This window comes from Lontra canadensis, unplaced genomic scaffold (genome assembly GCF_010015895.1).
Source record: "Lontra canadensis isolate GAN:19392208 unplaced genomic scaffold, GSC_riverotter_1.0 scaffold13, whole genome shotgun sequence".
Taxonomy (NCBI): domain Eukaryota; kingdom Metazoa; phylum Chordata; class Mammalia; order Carnivora; family Mustelidae; genus Lontra; species Lontra canadensis.
This window is the reverse complement of record NW_022631007.1, coordinates 8,425,390-8,449,955: the sequence shown is the minus strand read 5'-3', so window position 1 is coordinate 8,449,955 and position 24,566 is coordinate 8,425,390. Positions and strand designations below refer to the sequence as shown.

The window sequence follows — 24,566 nt, the reverse complement described above, 5'->3', positions numbered from 1 at the left end:
CCCAAGTTAGCTTGGTCTATGGGCTTACCTTCCACACCTACCAATGATAAATGTTTGGCATTTGGGTAAAAGCTGAGCTGTCCTCAGGCCAGGAAAGCATTCACAGGGCATCTGGATTTGGGTGTGAGAGATAGTCACATTTAAGTGTCAGTTCAAAGTGACTGGCCCCACATTGTGAGACACCCATAAAAATAAGGCCATGGGCTCTCCATGATGTTTTGCAAGTGATTTCTTGTGCCAGAAAGGACCACAGACTTTACTCCCAACATTCATTTAAAAATGAAGGGACAGACCCAGAGAGCAGGAAGCAGAGGCCTAGGAATCTGGAGCCAAGTACAAGCCTCCTTTCCTTTTTCCTTTCACGGCCTTTTCCTAGTTAAGCAAGGATTAACATGAGTGCGCTCCTTTCACTTAAATTAGCTCACTCTAGTCCTCCAGGTAACAATTACTCAGAAAATAATAAAGAAAATTTAAAATAAAACAGAATTTGCGTGAATTAATCTGTGTAATTTTTAGCCAGAGCTGTGATCTGTTACATACACCATCCGCAGTCATTTAAAAAACCCATTCATAAAATTAATAATGTAAAAACTAATAGACTACGTTTATGTATTTCTGACTTGTGTTTAATTCCAATGGAATGAAAATGGACTAATTTAGAACTTAAAGCATGAGGGTTATATATTAGAAATGCATTAACTAATCTATTTGCTGTTTCTTTTAAGAGAAAATTGTTAAATGTTGGCTTGATAATTATGTAAAGAATTATTAGATCATATTCCAAAAAATGTATTTTGAAGAGCTGTTCATATTCTCTGTGGTCAAGAACAACAAAAATAAAATGTGTAGACTTCAGATACCCATACCTTTTTTTAAAAAATTCTTAGTATTCATGTTTTCAGAAGAGAGATATTTAGAAATCCATTAAATCCAGAGGGCTTTTTGTATTATAATTCAACCAAATTCAAAATCTCCCAGCCATATCATGAAAAGTAGGATTGGCAATGATTTCAACTAGACATAGGGAGTAGGGAGATAAGTCTAGAGTTTTGGAGACAGAGAAGTTAAAGTAATGCTTCCAGCCAGAGAGGTCTAAAGAGATGATGTGCCTTTTTGTAAAGCCCACATTCTTTTCATGGTAGTGCCCTGTCTCCTGATCAAAGTTATGTTAATGTGGCATTCAAAAAGCATTATTTGGCTTTTAAAACTACTTGCTTAAGAAAAACTAGCAGGGCTGGAAGTCAGACAGATGCACCTGTCCATGTAAGCCGCGAGAAGTCACTGGATTACAGTGTCCTGTTCCCAAGAGAATAGCTCACATTGGTTCCACCAATTATGGGAGCAAAGCCAACAGAAACAGTGTCAGCAGGATTTGCAGTTTCTGTGCACTCTGAAAAGCTGGCTTTTGCTAAACCCCATCATGTTTCTTCTCTTCTGAATATGGAGATGTCTCACCAGAATGTGTTCTCTTTTGTGTTTTGGGCACCAACAGCAATTTGGAGTCACCACTAATGTATGAGGTGTCAACGGCACAGGAGGGCATTGCCAGCGGGAGCTTGAGAGGTGGCCTGGGGAGCTCCATCACAGCCTGTAAGAAGGTAACCTTGCCCTGTTGAACTTGACCGCTAATGTAGTTTGACTTTCCAAGTACTTCTTCTAAAGCAGAAAACAACAACAACAACATCAAACACTGGAGTAACCCACAGTATGCTTGGCAGGTTAACCTCTGATGCTACTAAAAATGTAACTCATGAGAATGATCAGAAAACTCAAGCAATTCAGATAAGTAGGACTTGAAAACTATAAGCCTCTGCTGCAGGTCCACCAAAGCTTCCACCTCTTCCCTTCACAAACTTGGCCATGGGTAACAGCTTCTCATTTCCTTTCATGCATCTCCTTTCAGAAACATCTTCCCAGGCTTTGAGTGGCTTACCTTATAGGAGACGCCTAGGTCTGTACCTAAGAAACACTCTTGGCTATTCTTCTTCTGATACTTTCTTAAAGAGAAGCGTGTGCTTGGCTTATTTTATTATAAGACACAGAGTTACATTTCCTAGAATATAGACTTTAGAACTAATAGAAAAGTCTTGCTTTAACACACTTGCTAAAAGTTGTCATTTGAACAATATAAATTCATCTACTTTGTTTTTCCAGTCAATCCAACCTAAGGTCCAGAAACTTAAAACGTCTGCTTTCCCACCCATAGCTTTTGTTACTATTTGCTGCAGAATTCCAGAGGAAGATGTGTTTAATCTCATCTAACCTTAGATGAAATCATACTGCATTATTTCATTAATTATTTTAAAAAGGTTGAATGATTAAAAATACTCATAATCATAGGGGTATATCAAGACAAATTATCTTACCGAACATATTATATAGTATGTGTATATATGTATGTGTGTGTATGTAATTATGTATACATATTGTAACATTATGTATGCATAAGTATATTAATTGATTGATTACTATACCCAGTTAAGCAGTCTTATTTACCTTCTGCTTGTGTGGTGTTTATATCATTTTCAAGTACCAAAGAAAATGAAACACACATATCTGTGTTAGAGAAGATATGCTGATTATAGAAAAATAGCATTAAACATAATTTTACAAAAGTATTTGCATACATACGTTCATAGCCAGATATAAAAATAAACTGGTCTAATCAGTTCAAGGCTCTAATGTTCATGTGTTGTATGATCTATTATTCGTTCTCCTCTAATAAAATTCTTATAGTAGAGTCAGTGCTATAAATGGCCATTTTTAATGCAGAAAACTGAGATAGTATAATTCAAAATGATTTTGAGTTACTTATATAAGAGAGCTAAAACTGCAGGTCTTCAAGCCTTGAGGTATGTTCTATTCAGCTCTGTAACTCTAAATGATAGTCTTCATCAGATGCTACACATTTCCCAAAGGTAAATGATTTTTCATTTATTTTAATTTTTAAATAACTCCATTTCTATTGATTAGAGTCCATGTGGTATTTAAATTAAGGATTGAAACCAGACTGCTTGAATTTGACATCCAGTTCAATCATTACTAGTTGTGTTATCTTGAGCAAATTATCTTATCTCGTCATGCCTCAATTTGCTCATCTGAAAAAAGGAGGTAACGGGTGAGGATTCAGTGAGCTGATAGATGTGAAATGTTTAGAACGGTGCCTGGCTTACCATAAGCACTCAAAATGAAGACTATCTATGTGTAACATTATTCTATAGCATAATTTTTCAATAAGTACATTGTGCCAGAAAATAATTCAATATACATATTGCCATGCTGAGACAGTTAGCATTTTATGCTCTGTTACCTCGACTACATTTTTTTTCCCCCTGGGAAAAAAAAGTAATCATATTCACTTCTTAAAAATCATGTCCGGAAGCTACTGAATAGAGCTCTTTGGGGCTAATGTCTATTCAAAAATAAAAACCCAAATGCAATCATTTATTTTATATATATATATATATATATATATATATATATATATATATTTTATATATATATAAAATATATATATAAATACCTGTGTGTATATATCTATGTATGTGTGTGTATAAATACCTGTGTGTATATATCTGTGTGTGTGTGTGTGTGTGTGTGTGTGTGTATATGAATTTAAAGTTTCAAATATAATCATGCTCTTACCACAACTGTTTCTGGAACCGTTAGCAGGTTAAACCATATGAAGCTTTCTTTTTACAGATTAAAAATGATCAATTATAGGCAATTTCATATGGCCTGGTACATATACACTCAAAATTCTGTTAGATCTTGGGGAGACATATAAGAATGCATGTATATTTATAGGCTAGTTTGGGAGATAATACTGGTTTCTCATGTGAAAAGTCAAATAGTAATTCATATGTGAGATAACTAGATAGTAATATCTGAAGATAGTCTCAATTATGGGAAAATGAGTATTGTGAGCATTTATAGTGAAGAACAGAGAGAAACTCTGGACCTGAAACAGACAACAACAGTCTTCAGAAAGAGAATTGGATCTTAATTTGGGCTTCCAAGTATGATCGAGATTTGAATGAGTGAATTAGGTTGATTATCCAACCTAATTTAGGAAGGGTTGCTACAAATTAATGCAGAAGTTAACACCTTTGTGTCCTGGAGTATTTTTCTAATGTTCAGAAGTACATTCCTTTCCTTTTAAATGTTCTCTTAAGCTTACATAATAATTGCATTTAAAGAAAGTTTAGTAGTCTTATGTGCCACATGTTATCTTCCACGTGGCTCTGATTGTTTTCCTACCCTTCAAAAGAGTAGTTCACTATTGTTTCCTTTTTTTTATATCTGGAATGGAGGCCCTCGTTAACAAGACACTGAATATCGAATGAGTTCATGCTTTTATTTTATTATTATATATTACTGCAAACTGATTTAAGTGATCGTTGATCAATTTGAAGAAACAAATCTTGTTAATCACGGATAATGGGCCTGGGCAAGTGAGAATCTATAAATGCACATATAGTGTGTACTCGAAGAGACAAAAGACAAGGAGAGCTCTATCTTAGAAATAGCAAGGCTGTCCAGCTGAATCACCACAGATCACAGTCAATCAACCTTCAGTAAGAGTACCATGGATAATTGAAATCTATTGGTAATTCCCCAAACTATTTTATGTAATAGCCTCATCTTCTTCCCCATCAAACCTTCTTATCAGAACTGACATATTGCTAAATTAACTGGTAGATGAAATAAAACAAGGGTCTGGAAGATAATGCACTAGTTGGATAACCAGCCTCTGAAAAATTGCAAATTGACTGAGTTTCTCTCCTGTGTCTCACATTGAATCTCCAAGGGTTTCAGGAATCCCACCCATGTGCAGTTGCTTCAGTTCCTCTTTGCTGTTGGGGAAATACAGTTGCCGGGAACCACAGCTGTGAAAAAGCCATGGCATCAAGAAAAAGATTTGGGTGGACTTATTTGAAGAAGGAACTCCTTCAGGGACTGCCTTTCCCCAGAGTTAAGATGACTATACCACCTAGCCATAATTTACATATATTGTCCTTGCATTTTGTTAATAGACCCCCTTTTGCTGTCAGAAATGCCACAATAAGTTATAGGATTCTATAGAATGAGCTCAAGCTTCAGGACGATCCTTTCTCAGTCTTCTTCCCTTCCTCTAAATGCTAGGAAAGTTATCAGATAAATTCTCACTGAGGTAGTAGTGATTGTATAGGTTAATATAGTTGTGACAAAATGAAACCTGTTTTTACTTAATTCTGCTACTGCTGAACTAGTTCTGTTGCCCCCTCCTTTAACTTCCATTGGTAATTAATCCTATTGAACCCGGACTTGAATTCAGAATTCTCCAGGTCTTGAAGCTCCAAGCAGACACCATCAATCCATCCAAGTTGGAATGTGAGATCTCCTCTAGGTCACAGTAATTTACTGAGCTCCGAACTCAAAGAAAGTCTTAATGTGTGCAATGTGATGGTCCAAAAATCATGTGTTTAAAAGGTTGGGATTTCAAAAGAGAGAGAAAGAGAAGCTGGTGGGGAGTGAATACTAGAGCCCTGTGTGCTACCTCTTGAATCTTATCTCACATAGATCTTGTCTGATGTTACTTCTTCTCATAGGACTAGTCCTTCCTATAAGACCAATACGATCACTATTGTTAAACTGAATCATAGGGATTTTTTATTAAATGAGTTAAATGATAATAAATGTTATAATTTTATATATGTTAGACACAAAATGAAAAAAGCCTTTGTATTCTCTTTATAAAAATCAAAACCTCATCTCTAGGAGGCAGTAGGATGCCACACTAAAAAAAAAAAAAATGGACCTAGAATCCAAAGATCTGAGTTAGATTGCAGATTTCTCTTTTACTATGTGATCTTAGGCTAGTGACATAACTTCTCTGACTCAGATGTCTTAGGGTTGGTGTGATGTTTATATACAAAAGAGTTTGGCGGGGTGGTGCCTGGGTGGCTCAGTGGGTTAAAGCCTCTGCCTTCAGCTCAGGTCATGATCCCAGGGTCCTGGGATCGAGCCCCACATTGGGCTCTCTGCTCAGCGGGGAGCCTGCTTCCCCCTCTCTCTCTCTGCCTGCCTATCTGTCTACTTGTGATCTCTATCAAATAAATAAAATCTTAAAAAAAAAAAAGGGTTTGGGTAAGTTCTTTTAAAAAAAAAAAGATTTATTTATTTGAGAGAGAGAAAACATGTATGTGTGATTTGGGGGAGGTGCAGAGGGAGATGGAGGGAGAATCTTCAAGTAGACCCCCACTGAGCACAGAGCCTAATGCAGGGCTCCATCTTTTGACCCATGATATGAGATCATAACCTGAGCCAAAACCAAGAGTTGGATGCTTAATGGACCGAGCCACCCACGTGCCCTGCTTTGTGTAAATTCTCCATACACACTGCTGATGCTCAGTAAATATTAGCTGATTCCAAATAAATAATCTTTACACAGGGCAGTATTTATTTATCTAGAATTTAAAAGCTAATCTGAGGTAGCATGCACTATCCTCTCATTATGTTGAATCTCTGTTAGATTTTCTTCTGCTTTGAAAGCATCACACTCGATGTCACATTTTCATAGTAACTGGACATTTTCAGTCCTTGCTTCACTTCATGGGACTGAAGATTTGCTCTTTAGAGTATCATGGAATCAAGTCTCTGAATAGGATTCACGTGATGAAAGAATTGTTCGGGAAAAATCAACCCCCAAATATCCTTCTCTTTTTATGTCATGTTAATTAAATCCACATTAAACCTGGACCTACCAAAGGCAGCAGAGGGAAAAGACTTGAGTTTCCCAGAGGTGGAGTTTGATCTTCATAAGATACCTGATATTCTCTTTGAAGTTTCAAGAACATTCTTTGCCATGACAGGCCTCCTTTAAACTGAGTTAAATTTGTTGTCAATAGTGGCACAGAAACCTCTAAAGTATTGTCGGAATGGATGTCCCTGGATGCTCTTACTCTGTAAGATTCACTTTCATCTAAGCTCATATCGTCTTGATGGCATGTAATTAACAAAACCAATTCAATTAATGCGTGTCGGCACAGACATATAAATTGGGAGGCTTTCTGGGGATCTGATCTCTATTTCCAAAGACATTTTTATTAGTCAGAGTTGTATTGCTCTGGGCCAAACGCCCCATTAATACTTCTAGGAAACACATGATAGAAAATAGCTGTAATATTCTGTGTTTCTAGAAGCTGATTCCTTACACGAAGGAAGGACTTTTAAAAAAATGTAAATACATAAATAAAATTTAGAAAATCAGCATAATTGGGCATATTCACTTTCTATAGAAGGAGGATACCAGGCTTTTCATCCTGGAGTATGCAGTGCTCACAGCTTTATAAACACTCACTTCTGATCAAGCAACCTGGCTGTGGTCTTCAGATCCAGCTCCTTATACCACAGTGGCCTAGTTAAGTTTTGTCAAATGGCTAGGTGTCTTGTTTTATCGTCATTCTGCAGGAGTAATCAGAGGCATTGAAGAAATAGGGAGTTCTTAAAGAAAATATATGTAGAATTGTCTTCCTAAAAGTGATATTTGAAGAGAGATCATTTATAAAGTTGTAAAAAGAATTCCTTAGAGCAAAGGGAGACTGGAATCTGGAATGCCAGGAGGGGCACACTTGAGATGGGTAGGGGAGTGGGGGGGGCAGAGGCCGAACCTGTATCCATGCAGTGGGAGGAGACACGTGTGGAAGTCAAGATCAGGACTCCCTGGCAGTGAGAGTTAAACAGGACCATGAGCTCTGTCTATTTAAGCCAGAATATCCATGAGTGGTGGTACCACTGAAGTCACTGGGAAGACGAGCGAGGGGACTAAATAGCAAAAGAAGTCCTTGCATTCAGATTCAGCCAGCCACAAGATTCCCTGACCACCTAAGGAAACTTCTTTAGGCACTGACCACACTGACATCTGGGAAGTCACAGTTGCACTGAGACCAGAACGCAGCTAAGGAGGGCTGTGGCGGGATGGATTTCCTCTGTCTTCAGCAAAAACAGGCCCGAATCTTGCACATCTCTTGGCATGAGAGCAGCCCAATTCACACTGAGATGGAGGGGTGGGGCTTCATGTACTACACACGCGAGTTCCTTCTTCGGAAAATGCCAATTCAGTAATCCTCTGTGGGAGACTTTGTGTAAAACTATCAATTATGGCTTATGTTGTAGTTTGAATGTGATTTAGCTTCTCATTCCTACGTTGGAAGACGTCTGTTCACCTCGCTCTGCCTCCAGCAATTGCTCTGCTGTGCTTGAGATCCCAATAGGCTAGTCTTCTGTCCTCTACAACTTGGTTCCTTGAGCATCCTTTTTGCTATGTGTGAAGAACTCCTGGAAGGAGCTTGCAGTCCCTTTTTCTCTTTTCTTTTCTTTTCTTTTCTTTTCTTTTCTTTTCTTTTCTTTTCTTTTCTTTTCTTTTCTTCTCTCCTCTCTTCTTTTCTTTTCTCTTTTTCTTTTGCTTTTTTTTAACCAAAAAGTAGGACTCTGAAAACCCAAAATAGCTTAGAGCATTTTGTGGAGTTGAGGATGATGCTGCATGGTGGGAACTAGGCAAATGATCTTTTTGTTCCTGAATTATTGCAGTTTCCCCAAACCTTTATAGTATGTATTAAATATCCCTAGTTAAAGGGGTCTAAAGTTTTTTAAAAAAAACTCATATAGCATTCAAAAGTCTCCTTCTTTCTATTTTGGGGTGTTTAAAAAAACACCTGCCATCCCTGCTCCCTACCACTTACCTTAAGGGTTACCCTCCTTCCAGTCTCCCAGATAAGCAGCCCTCTTGATTTTGGAGTCTGGAGTAAATGGTGTATTCCCCACCAGCCCTAAGAGCTTCTGCTTTTCCTGTGTCCTGCCAGGTTTGCTATTCTGATTGAAATGCCCAATTGTCACTTCCACTAGTGTCAGAGAAGGAAAAAAGGATATGGCCTGGATAAATTTGAACCTTTGTCTCATGAATGTCTGAGAATGAGCCCCCTCATTTCTGTGTCCATATTTAGGAGACTTATCTCTGCGTTTCAAAAATGAGACCCACCCTGATAGACCCTTGTGAGGGCTCATACTCTCCAGGATGGAGAGCATCCTGTCTTCCTTAGCAAATTATGTGTCTTCCTTAGCAAATTATGTGTCCATCTGCTTGCATCTTAGAAGGTTGACGTGTCCAGTAGCTTCTTCCAAGCAAGAGAAGAGTCAAGAAATGAGAATTGCCCCTTTCTTATAATTGCCAAAGGCCAAAGGCATGCATCCATCCTCAAATAATACATGACCATTAAATCCACTGTCCCTTTGACAATTGGTAAATTTTGCATTACTTATGCTTTGGAAGCCTATACAAAACAATCCAAAATTAATGATAAGCCTTGATGCATGTCATAGTTTCTGACAGGTATGTTTTTCTTAAATTTTGCTTCTCCTAACATTAAAAATCACATTCCCCTTTCTGATCGTATCAACATTACTGCATTATACTGCTTCTAAGTAGCAATTAAGTAGCAATCAGCTTTCCTCTATTTATACATCTAACTTTATTCTGTTTAAAACATTGCTGACCATTCATAAATTATACTATATTTGCATTTCCTGAGCCTATCTGTTTCTGTAACTCTTGCATTTTGTACTTGAGACTCAAACTCAGTTATCACTTTTATACAGAAAATGCTCTGATCAACTTTCAAAGCGTTCTTCAGCCAGCTGACATCTGTGTGATGTGGCAGAAGTAAACAAGTATGGCTTGATATTTCTGAATTGTCCTCCATGCTCTTAGAGCATTCTGTGACTCCACAGAGATACAATGTGGTTTCTAGGAAACAAGTAATTGTGTAGCCCAAGAAAAGTGGGGAGATATCCATAACTGTCCCTGAGGCTCTGTCTAGTTCACTTCTTGCCACATTAGGATGCACTCTGGCCCAGGTCAACACACAGAGTCTCTAAATTACATACACGAGGACATGAATTTCGAAGAAGAGACCCCTTTTTGTTCATGAAAAAAATCTCCATTTTAGACTCAGATAGGTCCAGCCATTTGTGACATTTGTCAGAGATGGACACTCCATAAATCAGTTGGTTCCTTGTGTATTTATCAGAGGCAAGTTTAGTTAGACCAGGTACCTATTGCTAGAAGCGATAGGGTAATGACTCTCCTGCTATAAATACAGTTTATCTAGAGATACGTTTATGATGAGGTAGGACAATGTTGTCTTCTTTCCTATCTCGGGGTACTGCCTCCCACCTCCTGCACAGTAAAGACAGAGAAGGAGGTACAGATCTTGTGCTTATTATTTCCTTTTTCAACCTTCCCAACCAACTATGATCTGGTGCTTTCTAGGCATTCCCTTCCTCAATAATGGAGGATTGTTTTATTCCAGGTCCTGAAAGACTCCCTTATATTCCAATGCTTTAAAAATCTTTGTTGACCAAGAATTAGAGGCTGCTGACCAACCAAAAGCCTGTATTTGGGGTCTTAGACGCACAGTGGACTGAAGTTGAATGTGCTCAGAATTGCGTGTGGGGAGTACAGGCTTAAAAAGGCAAAAGCCACCAGGTCATGTAACTCATTTTGAAGGAATCGTGATTGGTGCTGACGAAGTTAAACTGACTGACTAATGTAGAATTGGCCACTTAGCCAATAGATGTTTCATTATTTCAGTCCAAAGCAGAAGGATGTATTTCAGGAGGTGGTCCAGGCAATATAGACAAAAAGTCAGAAGTTCATGGTGTTCCCAGAATCGAAACAAGAGAGGGCATAGCATAGGCCCTACTTCCTCTATGCCCTCGCCACCTTATTTTGAAAAGATGCTCTTAGCAATGCTTAGTTCACTTTGGAATCGTCTTTCACGTCATCAGTTACATGATTTCCAAAATGGCAGCAGTTGTCAGTGTTAAGAGGCAAGAACGCTTCACATTCAACCAGCAGATAATCGTATTACAGACTATGTCCAAGGAATAATCAAACATGCCTTGGATAAGAGTTTCTCCTATTTGTCAAAGGACACTAAGCAGACAAGAACTCAGGCAGCTAGCCACTAGAATCATCATTAAAAGGAAAATGTTATCTTAACATTTAATGAAACCTTGAGAGAAACTAAGACTAAACCACTGAGTTTTCTATGCTAGTTTCTTTTTTTTTCTTTCACACAATTTGATTTTCAGTTTGTATACTGTCTCCTCTTAGATTCTCCGTGTGCTTTAAGTAAGCATTATAGTTTCCCCATGAAAAAATGCAAAGACAATTATTTTCCACGGTGGAAACAAAAGATTTCAGAATTCTCAGAAAGTTTGCTAAAGCATAGATTAAATTAACATGAAATTACATGTGTAAAATTATACAGAATCTTCTGACCTCGTGTGTGTGTGGTGTGTGTGTTTGTGTGTGGTGTGTGTGTGGGGGGGCCTTTAAGCTATTATAAAAATTTAAGTTAGCAGTTAAATGGTGTTTAAGCCAGTGAGTAAGCATTCCACAATTATAATGAAATAATTTTACGGAATCTTAGAGTGTGTCGAGACAGTAAAGACCACATGGCCAAGCTCAGCACTGGATTTCTTTTCAGTGAAAGCTGAAAGGCTCTTTCTCATCACTTCTCCCCTGCTTACTCTGCGCAACCATGATCATGTATCTGCTGTTTGTCCAGTACAAGCAGCACACTCCTGCTTTGAGCCTTTGTTTTTGCTGATGTTCTCTGCCTGGGCTGCTTTTGCCCCAGACGGCCGTGTGCCTCATTTCATTCAGCTCTCTGCTCAGCGTCACCCTCACCAAGGACTTCCAGGAAATACTTTCCCACATAGCATCCCTTACTTCGTGATCCGTTTCTCTGGCTTTATTCGTCTTCACATTGCTTTTCATTCCCTTCCTCAATTTCTCTCTCTTTCTGTAAAATTTGACTATGGTCTGCCTTCCCCCAACAGCATGAGAACAACACGGTGACTGTTTTGTCTTTATTCTTGCTTTGTTCACCCCTGATTGCCTGGATAATTAAGCAGCATCTAGTAGATCCAGCAGGAGCGCCCCTCCTCCATGTCCTTGGCAGCATTATTTACAGCAACCAAGATACGGAAGCAACTGAAGTGTGCATCCGTGGATAAATGGGTAAAGAAGAGGTAGCATATATACACAATGGGATATTCCTTACCTATAGAAAGGAATGAAATCTTGCCTTCCACAACCACATGGATGGACCTCGACAGTATCAGGCTACGTGAATAATTCAGACACAGAGACAAATACTAACATAATGCTGCATCTCGGATAATTGTACTATACACTTCATGTACATAGCAAACAGAGAGAGACATAAATGTTGAATATCTATGTCTATACTTTAGAAGAGTTTAACAGATATAATATCTTATTATGACATCACTTCCTGGACTGCCAGGTCTACACACTCTTAATTGGCTTCCCTATTGTATATAAGCATTTTATGAAAAAAATTTAAATAGCAAAACAACAAAACAAGACTTAAAACCCCTCAAAGCCAGTATGTACTCCACAAGTAGTTGTGAAATGAACAAGTGAATGAATGAAAACTTACGGTGGGTGACATTACCTTTCTCTTAGAGATGGCATCCAAAGTTAGCATCAAATATAGTCTAGGGGCATCTGGGTGGCTTAGCTGATTAAGGGTCTGCCTTCTGCTCAGGTCATGATCTCAGGGTCCTGGGATCCAACCCTGCTTCAGACTCCCTGCTCAGTGGGGAATCTGCTTCTTCCTCCCCCTCTAACCCCTTTCCCTGCTTGCTCTCTCTCAAATCAATAAATAAAATATATTTTTTTAAAAACTTAAAAATAGGTAGTCTAATTTATGCGTATGGTTTTATGAATATGGTTTGCACCAAGATAGAATCTAAATTAAGATTTTAATTTTAGAAGAAACTTAAAAAGGAAGAAAAATCATATCTTTACAAATTAAAAGGAAAATAAGCTGAGACGGAATAGCACTATGAACCTGGTAGAACATCTAAAATGAACTGAAAGCAGAAAATGACAACATCAGATACTGTTGAGGATGTGGAGCAATTGGGGCTCTCATACCTTGCTGGTGGAATGGAAAGTGGTAAATCCAGGTTAGAAACCAGTTTATCTGTTTCTTTTTTTTTTAATTCTTTATTTAAATTCAGTTTAGTTAGCATATACTGTATTATTAGTTTCCGGGGTAGAGTACAGTGTTTCATCAATTTCAGATAACACCAGTGGTCATTACATCAAGTGCCCTCCTTAATGCCCATCACCCAATTAGACCAGCCCCCCACTGACCTCCCCTCCAGCAACCTTATTTGTTCTCTGTAGTTAAGAGGTTCCTATGGTTTGCCTCAATCTCTGTTTTCATCTTATTTTATTTTTCCTTCCCTTTCCCTGCGTTCATCTGTTTTGCTTCTTAAATTCTACACACAAGTGAAATCATGTGGTATTTGTCTTTCTCTGACTGACTTATAAAATTATCATATTACCTATTAACTTCATTCTTAGGTACTTACCCAAGGCAAGACAAAACCTTAATTTCTGACAAAAATCACTAGGCATATGCTTATAGCAGCTTTATTGATATTTACCAAAAAGTAAAAACAACCCAAATGGTCTTCACCTGGTAAATGGGTTTTATAAAAAATCTGTCTACATCCATAAAGTGAAACACCACCCCACAATAAAAGAAGGAAGAAAAAAATGCTAAACACACAACAATGTTGATGACTGTCAAACACATTAGGCCAAGTGAAAGAAACAGGTCACAAAAAGGTACATGCTACATGATTCCACCTACATGACATTCTAAAAAAGGCAACATGTTAGGGGTAGAAATCAAATCAATGGCTTCCAGGGGCTGGGACTTAGGAAGCATTTGATTACAAGGAGCAGGAAGGAATTTGGGGAGATGGTGGAGCTGAACCGTTTCGTTGTTCTTCATCTAGTCTAGGATGGTGGTGACACAATGATGTGTGTTTTTTAAAACTCATAGAACTTTACAGGGCACCTGGGTGGCTCAGTTGGTTAAGCATCTACCTTCCACTCAGGTCATGATCCCAGGGTCCTGGGATCGAGCCCCACACTAGCTTCCTGCTCAGCGGGGAGTCTACTTCTCCCTCTCCCACTCCTCCTGCTTGTGTTCCCTCTCTCTCTTCCTCTCTCTGTCAAATAAATAAATAAAATCTTAAAAATTAATTAAAAAAAAAACTTCAGAGAACTTTACACCAAAAGGGGGTGAATTATGTGGGATCATGATATCTCCATGAAGGGTTACCTCCAGTAGAGATGCCATTAATTATACCACAGAGCACAGAGTTGACAGCATCTATGAGCAGTTGCCTTCATCTTAATCAGCTCTTTGCCATCTCTCCCACTTACTATGCAAATCTGATGGACCTGCTCACACTATAGCCTTCTTCTCTAAGAAACATTTAATTAAGTTTCTTAGAGTCTAGAACACCAGTGGGGCCTGGAGATTCTTCTCAGAATGATGCCATGGCTCTTCCAATGGGCTTCTCTTGCTCCCTTTATTTTATAGCTCTTGCTTTTTCTTTCTTCCGTGAAAATTATGTGTCACATTTGTAAGAATGATTTCTTTGAACCATGGTTTCCAAAACTTTTTTTGTATTACAACTTCTTTTAAAAATAGTGTTTGTTTGAAACTGTTGAGTGAGCAGATGACCAGGGTTCCTTACCCTGGAACGGTCACCCAAGCCCCTGTTGACATTGATGTCTTAAAATTCCAGCTTCTCTGGAAGTCTCCTTGTTTGGAGGGGCAGATGAATCTCTGCTTTTGAAGAAAAATGAATCCATTTTTCTGATGGTATTATTCAGTTAATTTTAAGCAGCATTCCATCATTAATCACAATGCATACATTAGGAAATTTCCTCTCTTAAAAGCTTTGGGGCTGCTTTACGTCTTTATACTTACAATTATCAGAAAATGAAATTTGATAATGTTTTGATAGCAGAGCACTACAAAAATGCAGATCATGCTTTAATTTAAAATTCTTTGTTACCTTGGCATAAAAACCTTAAGAGAAATAAAAGCCTTGTAGAAACATAAAATATCATTGTGTGCCTAGATTTAACTCTCAAATTTTCTTTGTATTGAATAAATCACTCACAGGTTTTCTTTCTGAAACACAATCACTGGAAAAGAAAATTAGAAATATACATTACGTCAAATACAAAATGTTCTGGTGCCAAACAACAAACAGTTTCTTAGTATCAGCTATATGTCAAGAGATAAGTGTGGAACACAAATTGAGTAAGATACTCACGCACCCACATCAGAATTGGAAGGAAAAGGCACATATGCACATTCTAAAATTCTGGTAGAAATATCGTTTTCATTATAGAGATTTCACCAGAAGAGGGAAACACTTGCTATGGGAAGAGGAGCCTTGGTTCAATTAGTTCTTGATGGTTGGGGAAGAACATTGACGGAAAAAAATCGGGGGGCAGACGAAAAGATATGAGGAAAACCCCATGCATCATAAAGACTGTGCTTTTTAGTAAACTGGTGGACTCTAGCAGGATATGTGCAGGAAAATAATTGGAGACAAAGCTTGGAAAATAGCTAAATTGGGTCTAGGGCTATATCTTAAACATTGGAGCTTGATAAATGTCCATGAAATGATTAACAGGTGGGAGCTGAATTAGGATCTGTCTATATGTATTTTTATATATTTAAATTCAATTAGCCAACATATAGTACACCATTAGTTTCAGGTGTCGAGTTCAGGATTTAAGGCATTGCTTCAATGTGTCCAGGTTCCTAAGAGTTTATTTCTCCTTCCCCATTTCATGTCAAAATAAATTTATGTGAGCTGGATCCTCCATAAGAAAGAGAAATTACTGAAAAATAGAGCAGACAGATCTTTCTTTATTGTTTAGAACACCCGTTCATTTTTACGAGAATATGTGTCATTATTACTTCAAGTTTATGAACACACAGAATATTTATTATTAGCTCTTCATCTGAAATATATAAACCTGCAACTAAAAATAGCAGATAAATAAATGAGCTATGGAGAACCTGGTGAGTTTTTCTCTTTTCCCCCTCAGAAAGTGACTCTCTCAGCGGGGAGGTCATATTCATAAGGCTTCAAAATCATTAGATTTTCAAGTACGTATTCTTCCTTCTAGCATTCCTGCGTCTCTAATTGTTTGTCTAAAAGCTCTTCACAGGTTAAAATTGCCTAACATATGATGCTAAGTGGTTTATTGAAGGCTGAATTTTTATTCTCTTTGCTTATTTGGCCTTTCATATATCTGGGAGAGGAGGAGGCAGGGAGAGGGCAAGCAGGAGGAGGAGGGGGAGAGTTACATGCTGCTTAGTGTAGAAGTTACATGCCTTCAGATCACATGAATTAATTTCTTACAAAAACCGAGGCTGGAAGCTAGTGAGTGATTTAACCAAACAGTAGGCTTGGAACTGGGACTCAAACCTCCTTATCACCCAGAAAGAGCCCTGAGAGAGATGAATAAACGCATAGACTGGGATTCCTTAAAACACAAGGACAAGAAATTATGTATTTTACCAACTTGCAAAGGAGCACCAGCAAATGGGGGCTTTGGATTTGGAGAGCCTGTCTCAAATCCTAGTTCACCACTAACTAGGTAAACTATTGACTCCTCTAAGCCCAAGAAAAGAGAATAATCATTGTTATGATAGCTAATGTTTATTGAGAACTTGTTATCTTTAAGCACATTACATATATGTCTAGAGGTTTAATTCAGGTAGTATATATATTAGGGCCTTAGTCCAGAACATTCTCAGTAAATGTAGTATTATTTAGTCAATAGTTAAAGAATATAGGTATTATCTCTATTAATGAAATGTATAGGGCAACTTTATTTTCATTATTAACATAATCGAGTGAACTATTTCTTTAATTATGATGAATAAAATTCAAATTTTAAGGTTACATAGTGAGTGAATACTTTCATCAAACAAAGCTCCTTCAAAATATTTCTTCTAAGGCATTGAAAGATTTAGGTTTAATTTTTATATGCGACTTCTTTTCTCGGACATTTCTCTTTCCTCTGAAGCAAAGATATACCATAGGAAAGACACTCGGTATCCCAGGGATATGGAATAGCCAAACAGGAAGTCTTTCTAGCATTTTCCACTGAGTAAGCAGATCCAAAAAGCTGTTTATTTTCCTCACGGCTAGGATAGGACAGAACAAGTTCATTGCATATTTTCAGTTATTATTTACTTTAAAAATAGGTGCAAAAATACCCTTAAAGTAGAAGACTTGACAGATTCACTGTTCTGCCCTCATTTCTCTGTTGAAGAGGTTAAATGCAGGAGAAATCTGGCAAGTTAGCCAGCTCTGGTCACATCAGCCTCGTCATGAGGCAGTGTGTATCACAGCTGTGGGCATCTCACAGTGGGAGGTGTCAAGCTGAGGCCTTTGGGTGTCTCCATCTCTGCCTCTCAATGTTTCACCAGGAAAACATGCCAACCCAGCTACCACTTACTGAAAGACCTGAGTGACTTGTGTCTGAACTCTGTCCCGTTCCTGAGGCTGACCTTGGACAAAAATAGTTCATATGCTCTGATAAATGACAGTTGCTTTCATTTGTTGACATATTTTGTTACAACCATAATTCTATGTTCTTTGAATATATAGAAAGCAGAAGATGCCCAGTGCCTACTTTTTGAAGAGTGAGCTTTGTTTAGAACACCCGTTCTATGATTCCGTGATTATACGTTCCGTGATTATAGTCGGAGTGTTTATTATACTGCACAGTGAAGTATTATTAACTGGTATGTTCACTTGATGTCTCCCTTTTAAGTCTCTAACGTTCTTATGGTTCAGAGTGAATGAAAGCTTTATTCTAAAGCCATGGGTGTTGTAAATTTTAAAGATCACAGAAAGGCAAAGAGCAGAAGCTTGACAATATGGGTTTCTTTCAGTGTTAACACAGATATAAAGCCATGGTTTGTTTTGTTTTGTTTTCTTTTGTTTTGAGAAATTCTAATACTGATAATACTGGCCAAGTGGATTAATTTAAATATTATAATTTACATCACAAAATGTTTCTTCTCCTTAAAGAAAAATGTTACCTTAGAATGTCACTCATGGAAAATAGCCTTAAAATGGAGATCCATGGGGCACCTGCATGGCTCAGTTGGTGTCTGACTCTTGATTTCAGCTCAGATCATTAGATCGAACCCCACTCTCAGTTCCACACTAGGCATGGAGCCTGGTTAAGATTCTCTCTCTCCCTCTACCTCTACACTTCCTGCTCATGCTCTCTATCTCTTAAAAAAAAAAAAAAGGAAGTCCATGAGAAGGTATAGTTATAGTAATAAAAATGAGATGTGCATAATGTTTGGAAAACATACCCCAAATTAAAATCATTTTGTATGGGTTATGGAGGACTGCATAATTAAATTATTTCACCTAAAAACCTTGGTACTTTCAAAACCAAATCCAAAGCCAGTTTCTGAGCAACTTGGGGAAAAAACTCAAATCTCTCTGAGTCTCAAGATTTTCACCTTCAAAATAACAATTTCTGTGAAGATCCTTATCTTTAAAATAACTCCTACCTTGTAGCATTGCAATAAGGATTAAATTGAAAGGTAAAAAAAAAAAAAAAGAAAGAAAGAAAGAAAAGTTTAGCACATTTTCCAGCACATTCTAAGCGTATAAGAAAAAATCATAGCTGTAACTATTAATACTACAAAATGCAGAACAAAAATCACACCTTAGATTAGAATATTTGCTAAGGACAATTTGTCTTCACAGATCAGAAATGCTTTCAAATCCACTAATTTCAAGTGAAAGCATTCAATTTTCTATTTTCCTTTGTAGTTCATTTCAATAGCAATAGTGAAAAGCGCATATTGAGAGGATAACCAGCTATCTGCATGCCACAGTGTAAGACACTTGTCATCACCCTGAATATTCAATGATCCTACCAGGTGAGTATTATTTTCTCCATCTGCAGGTGTGGAAGCTGAAATCAGAATTGAAGTTAGCTGCCCAAGGTTATTCTACCATTAATTACTAAGCTAGGATTTCAACTTGGACCACTCATACCCATGCTCAACTTTATTCCATACTGGAAGAGAAAGTGATTAGCAGTGAGGAGTGGGGTGGACCAAGAGCCTTTTTCTACTTTAAATAAAGTGAGTCTAGATCAATAGTTCTCAATTTTGGGGGAGGAGGGGATTGAAATTCCCTTACACTCTAAGAAAATTATTGAGGACCTTGAGAAGCTTTTTTTTATAGGGGTTATACTTTCTGACATTTTCCAAATTATCAATTAAAGCTAAGAAAGGTTTTTTAAAATTATTCACATTAAAATAAAAATAATTTTTATTTTAAAAATACTTTGAAAATAATAATAAACACATTACGTTAACATGCATATTTTTAAGTCTTTATTTAAATTCCAGTTAGCATACAAAGTAATATGAGTTTTAGGTGTAAATATAGTGATTCAGCACTTCTGTTTAACACCTGGTGTTCATCAGGACAGATGCACTCCTTCATCCCCATCACCTATTTCACCCATTCCCCCAATCCCCACTCCTCTGACAAGCATCACTTTACTCTCTGTAAATAAGAATCTATGTCTTGATTTCTCCCTCTTTCTCTTTCCCCTCTTTGTTCATTTGTTTTATTTCTTAAATTCTACATATGAATGAAATCATATGACTTATTTCACTTAGTATTATACTCTCTAGTTCCATCCATGTCACTGCAAATGGCAAGATTTCAATCTTTTAGGGCTGTGTAATATTCCATAGTATATAGACACACCACATTGTCTTTATTTTAAAAAATGGCTAAAATCAACAAGGCAGGAATTAATATGCATGTTTTTTATGTAAAATAAAAGTGTTATTTAAAAAAAAATCTTTTAGTGAGAAGAGGAGTGATTTCATTTTAGAATTTAGCAAATCTCCTTAATATCTCACTTGACATAAGACAGCCAGACTTTGCTGTTGGCTTCTGCATGCGGCCACTTGTGCCCTTACACTGTCGTGGGTCCTGGAGAACTCCACGGGAACCTTAAGAGACAATGATGGTGAAATAGACAAAGTCTTCCTGTTATTATAAATATAGTTTGATGGCTGGCCTCCTTGGAAGATCTCAGAGACCCCTGGGGGCCCAGCCTGCGCTTTGAGAACCACAGTTTAGGTAAAATGTGCAAGAGAACTGAGAAGCTCTGTTGTCAGCTTTAGTCCACAGTCATAGCCTAAGTTCATCATTCAAAATTACCTGCTTGTCCACTGCATGCCTCTTTGTATTCTTCTAGAAAAGGACAATGGAAATCTGTCATCTCTAGTAATAATAAACATTGAGTGGGAAAAGAATTAAAGGTAGTAATATTTCTCAGCAAAAATAAAAAAGAAGTATTATGGAAAGATGTATGAGAATTACATTTGGTTAACTCACACAGACAAAAATACACACGTTTTTATCTATACAGCGTAACAATCCTTTGTTATACAGATGGAATGTAATTTGAAGTGTCATTCTATTTTTGTGGCAATAACCAAACTGATTAAATCTATTCTATTGCTTAAGTGAAGGTAGTGAGTCAAATATTAGCAGACGTGTACCCTAATAAAGTAGAGGGCACCGGGGGAGCATTGGAAATCTCGCATAAGTTGGGAAAAATCTTATACACTGTTTGGGTAGTGTTAAGACACATTAGAATTTGAATTGTTTGGTTATTCAAGAGATTGCAACTTCAAAATGTCTTGTCACAGAAATAAAATGTTTCTTCCTTGCTTTAAAATCCAAGCCCAGAAACCAGTCATTTGTTAATCATATTTGGGTTTTTTTGATTCATGAATTCAAATTTGTTTTGCTTTACTGTGCTGTTTCAACATATAAAATGACTGTCATGATGCACTTTATTCTTAATAATTTTTGAACTTAACAAAGTACGTTAGGTATTCTGTAAGAGTTGAACCCTATTAAAAAACGAAAAAGAATTGAACCCCATTTCACAGACATGTTAGCAAAGCTGAAGCTGAAAGCATATCATTTCAGTAGTAATACTGCACCAAAAGGAAAAATACTACATTTTTTAAGATTGAAAATATTCCCAGAGTGCACCAACACTACCACTAAAATGAACTTTGATCCCCATTGTCAACTGCCATACCCCAAAATAATCATTTGAAGTTTCCACAGGTTGGACATCATTGAAGTTTCCAGATATTGGATTTGATGACAGAAGGAACATCAGTATTAACATCAACGTATTCCTCTAAAACCAACAACTGGCTGAATATTTCACACATTCTAGAGGTGCTTTTATCATGTAAGTTTTTTTCTAGTATCCAGATGCTCTGAAGTGAAGAAAACACCTATAGGTCCTTCAGAAAACAGCTGCTTGTTGAACTAGAAAATCTGGCCGTGTAACAACACTAAGAAGGTTTTCTCGATTCCCTCCAGGTTCTTTGCAGCAACAGCCTGCTCGAGTCTACAGACTACTGGCTACAGAATCAGAGGACTCCCTGCCAGATCGGTTTTGTGGAAGACAAGTCTGAAAACTGTGCTTCCGTAAGTAAACACAACTCTCTCAGGGTATAATTTGAGAAAGCAGGGAGTCCGGCGTGTGTGCTCATGCTAAAGATGGAAGTTTCATAATTCATTAAATACAAGGTTAGGAAAGTATCGTTTTGAAAATGCATAATGGGTTTATATGGACCATTAACAAAATGGCATGCTGAGCTCTTGTCTCTACTCTCATTTTGCTCATTTCAACGGGTAAATTAACCTGATCAATTCTCTGAAAAGGAAAAACAATGTTTATATTTTCAAAACTGACTGAGAAAGAGATTCAGAAATAGAACTGGATGATGAGAAATAAGAGACCATTCAAGTGCTCTCTTGGATTCTTTTCAATATATTTTATAATTGCTGCTAGTAGGTTATTTTCCAACATGAAAATTGTATAGAAATTTTCTACCATTCTTATAAGTTATAGTCATTATCTGAAAACCTTTTCAACACAAGAACTATGAAGCCATGAATTTTAATATACAGGAGCTTAGCTGTACATACAAAACCTTCCTTTTCAAAGCATGTTTTATAAACAAATGTTTATAAGAAATAAATGTTCTTATAAACAAAATTATTATCTTAATATGTGGGTACATATTCTTGATAGGAGAAATCAATAATATGATTTATTTTTTCCTGTTGAAAGATGCTCCTTCCTGTATGTTCTACAAAGTCACATATTTCATTTTAATTGAAATCACCTAGCCCTTATGGGGTCATAATTACAGAGACTGGGGTAGAGCATTTCCAAAGTGGAAAGAAATGTAATTCTCATGACTAAACTGAGAACTTCAGCTCTGAGCTATTCTTGGAGGTAAGTTGAATGCCAGCATTTCTGTTAAAAGAAAAAAAAATAAAACAAAAAAAGAAGGAAGCTGAAAATGGGATGAAGAAGCTTTTTATATAAAATAGGCAGAACCAGTACTGGCAGACAGAGGATGTAAGCATTTCACACTGTAGAATCTCATCTGCAAGGAAAGCAGAGTCAATTCAACAGACTTATTTCAATCTCTGTTTAAGCAAATGATTTTAATCCCACTACTTCTAGAATGTTTAATCCTTTATCCAGATAACTGGTTGCTGTCCAGAAATCTTTGGGGAAAACAAAAGGGATTAGGTGGCAGGAAATTTAATAGTGATAACCTCCTTTACAAATTCACTTCTGAGGTCAGTTAGAAAACACAGGCATCTGTGGATACAGGTTTCTAATCACACAGTTGTCCATTGTAAAAGGAAGAGAAATGGAGGGTAGAATCTTTCCAGCTACATTCTGGAAAAAACTGTCATCTGAGCAGTTCCTGTATTAAGAAGTGTCCCAGGCGCCTGGGTAGCTCAGTGGGTTAAGCCGCTGCCTTCAGCTCAGGTCATGATCTCAGGGTCCTGGGATCGAGTCCCTCGTCGGGCTCTCTGCTCAGCAGGGAGCTTGCTTCCTCCTCTCTCCGCCTGCCTCTGTGCCTACTTATGATCTCTCTGTCAAATAAATAAATAAAATCTTAAAAAAAAAAAAAGAAGAAGAAGTGTCCCACTTGGAGGAGCACCTTGGGTGGCTCAGTCCATTAAACATCAGTCTTGATTTCCGCTCAGGTGGTGATCTCAGAGTTTTGAGATGGAGCCCTGAGTTGAGCTCCACACTCAGCTGGGAGTCTGCTTGAGATTCTCTTCCCCTGCCCCCTCAATTAAATAAATAAATAAAACCTTTAAAAAATGAAGGCTCCCATTTGGAGAAAGTATGAAATTTGGGGCACTAAAAATTGTGCAGTGGAAGGTGAAGAGGTCTTCTTGAATCTTTACATTTTTGGAATCTGGACTAAAGATCTGCAATTAAAAATGCTAAATTTATAGCCAGATTAAAGATTACTCTTGGATCTCCCTAAGTGAAGAGAATTCTCCTCCCACTCCCCACCAGTCCCAGTGGATTCGAATTTGGGCTTAAAACCATATGACTTCCTTCCTTAATTCTTTGTCCCTTTATAGTGTCAGATGACAATAGTGAGGTTGAGCTGATTCATCTTGCCTTTACAGTTCTTTCTATTCTTTCCAAAAGGGAAAAAACCCAAACACTAAGAAAAGGTATACTGGAAATTTTGTTTTCCCACATGTTTATAAAAATTACCCATGACTCTAAACCAAAAAATATTTTGAAATCCCCATCTTGTAGTCCGAAATTGTCCCAATCTCTCGAAAGTATCCTTTAGTTCCTTTTTCTTAAAGTGTGAATCCTTTCTTTCTTTCTGACTTGGCACAGATTTCTAGGATGAAAAGAGGAAACAGAGTCCAGAGCTGAAGGGAAGCAATTCTAGAGGGAAAACAGAGGTGAACCATGGAGATTTCTAATCAGGACCAGGACCTTTTAATCAAAACAATACATAGGAGTGACCAAAATGGTCAGGATTTGGGGATGGGATGGGGTTTTTTTTAGGGTTTTATTAATTCATGTACTTTATTGCCTTTCAAAAACAAGTTTTCCGTGGCAGGATGGAAATGAAAGGTATAATTTAAGGGGAAAATTACTGTACTTTAAAATCATGTCTTCATTCAAGTTGCATCTAAAAATTCAGTTTAATAAAATCATCCCAAAGCAAAATCTCTTTTCAAATAACCAGTACAGAATCTGAGAAACCTGTAGCAATGTTGGCTCATATTTTATCACTTTGTACTCTGTTCATAGCTCTATGTTAATCATTGCTTCTTTAACTGATTTCTTCCCGATCAAAATTAGCAGCCAACTTTTTCAGATCCAACTTCTATTGGCTTAGGATCCAACATACTGAAGTCCAAGTGTCTGGACTTGCTGTTTCTTAGAACTCAGAACCTCAGCATACCAACACTTTCTGAATTCAAGACTTCCACTTAAAATTTTTATTGAGGGACAAACTCAGACTTGGAAAACCTTCAGAGTGTGGTGCGCATGGGTCAGTATGACTGTTATGAGTTCTTTTTTTCTTTTTTCTTTTTTTTTAGTTACTATTTCAGTAGAGAACTGCATTCATTTCACAGCTAAAATGAAGAGCCTTAATGAAGAGTAGTTTGAAGCCGTCAGACACACCAAACAGGAACAGCTTGCCAGGAAGTCTGGC

At 37.4% G+C, this 24,566-nt stretch overlaps 1 protein-coding gene across 3 annotated transcripts in view; it reads left to right on the top strand.

Annotated features, from left to right (window-relative positions):
• SPHKAP (SPHK1 interactor, AKAP domain containing) overlaps positions 1-24,566 on the top strand; it is a 176,252-nt gene that overhangs the window by 33,567 nt on the left and 118,119 nt on the right. For all 3 annotated transcript variants that reach the window (XM_032857413.1, XM_032857411.1, XM_032857412.1), the window contains 2 exons: positions 1,493-1,598; positions 21,379-21,486. In XM_032857413.1, coding sequence (XP_032713304.1) covers positions 1,493-1,598; positions 21,379-21,486 — 214 coding nt within the window. The remainder of the gene's footprint in view (positions 1-1,492; positions 1,599-21,378; positions 21,487-24,566) is intronic.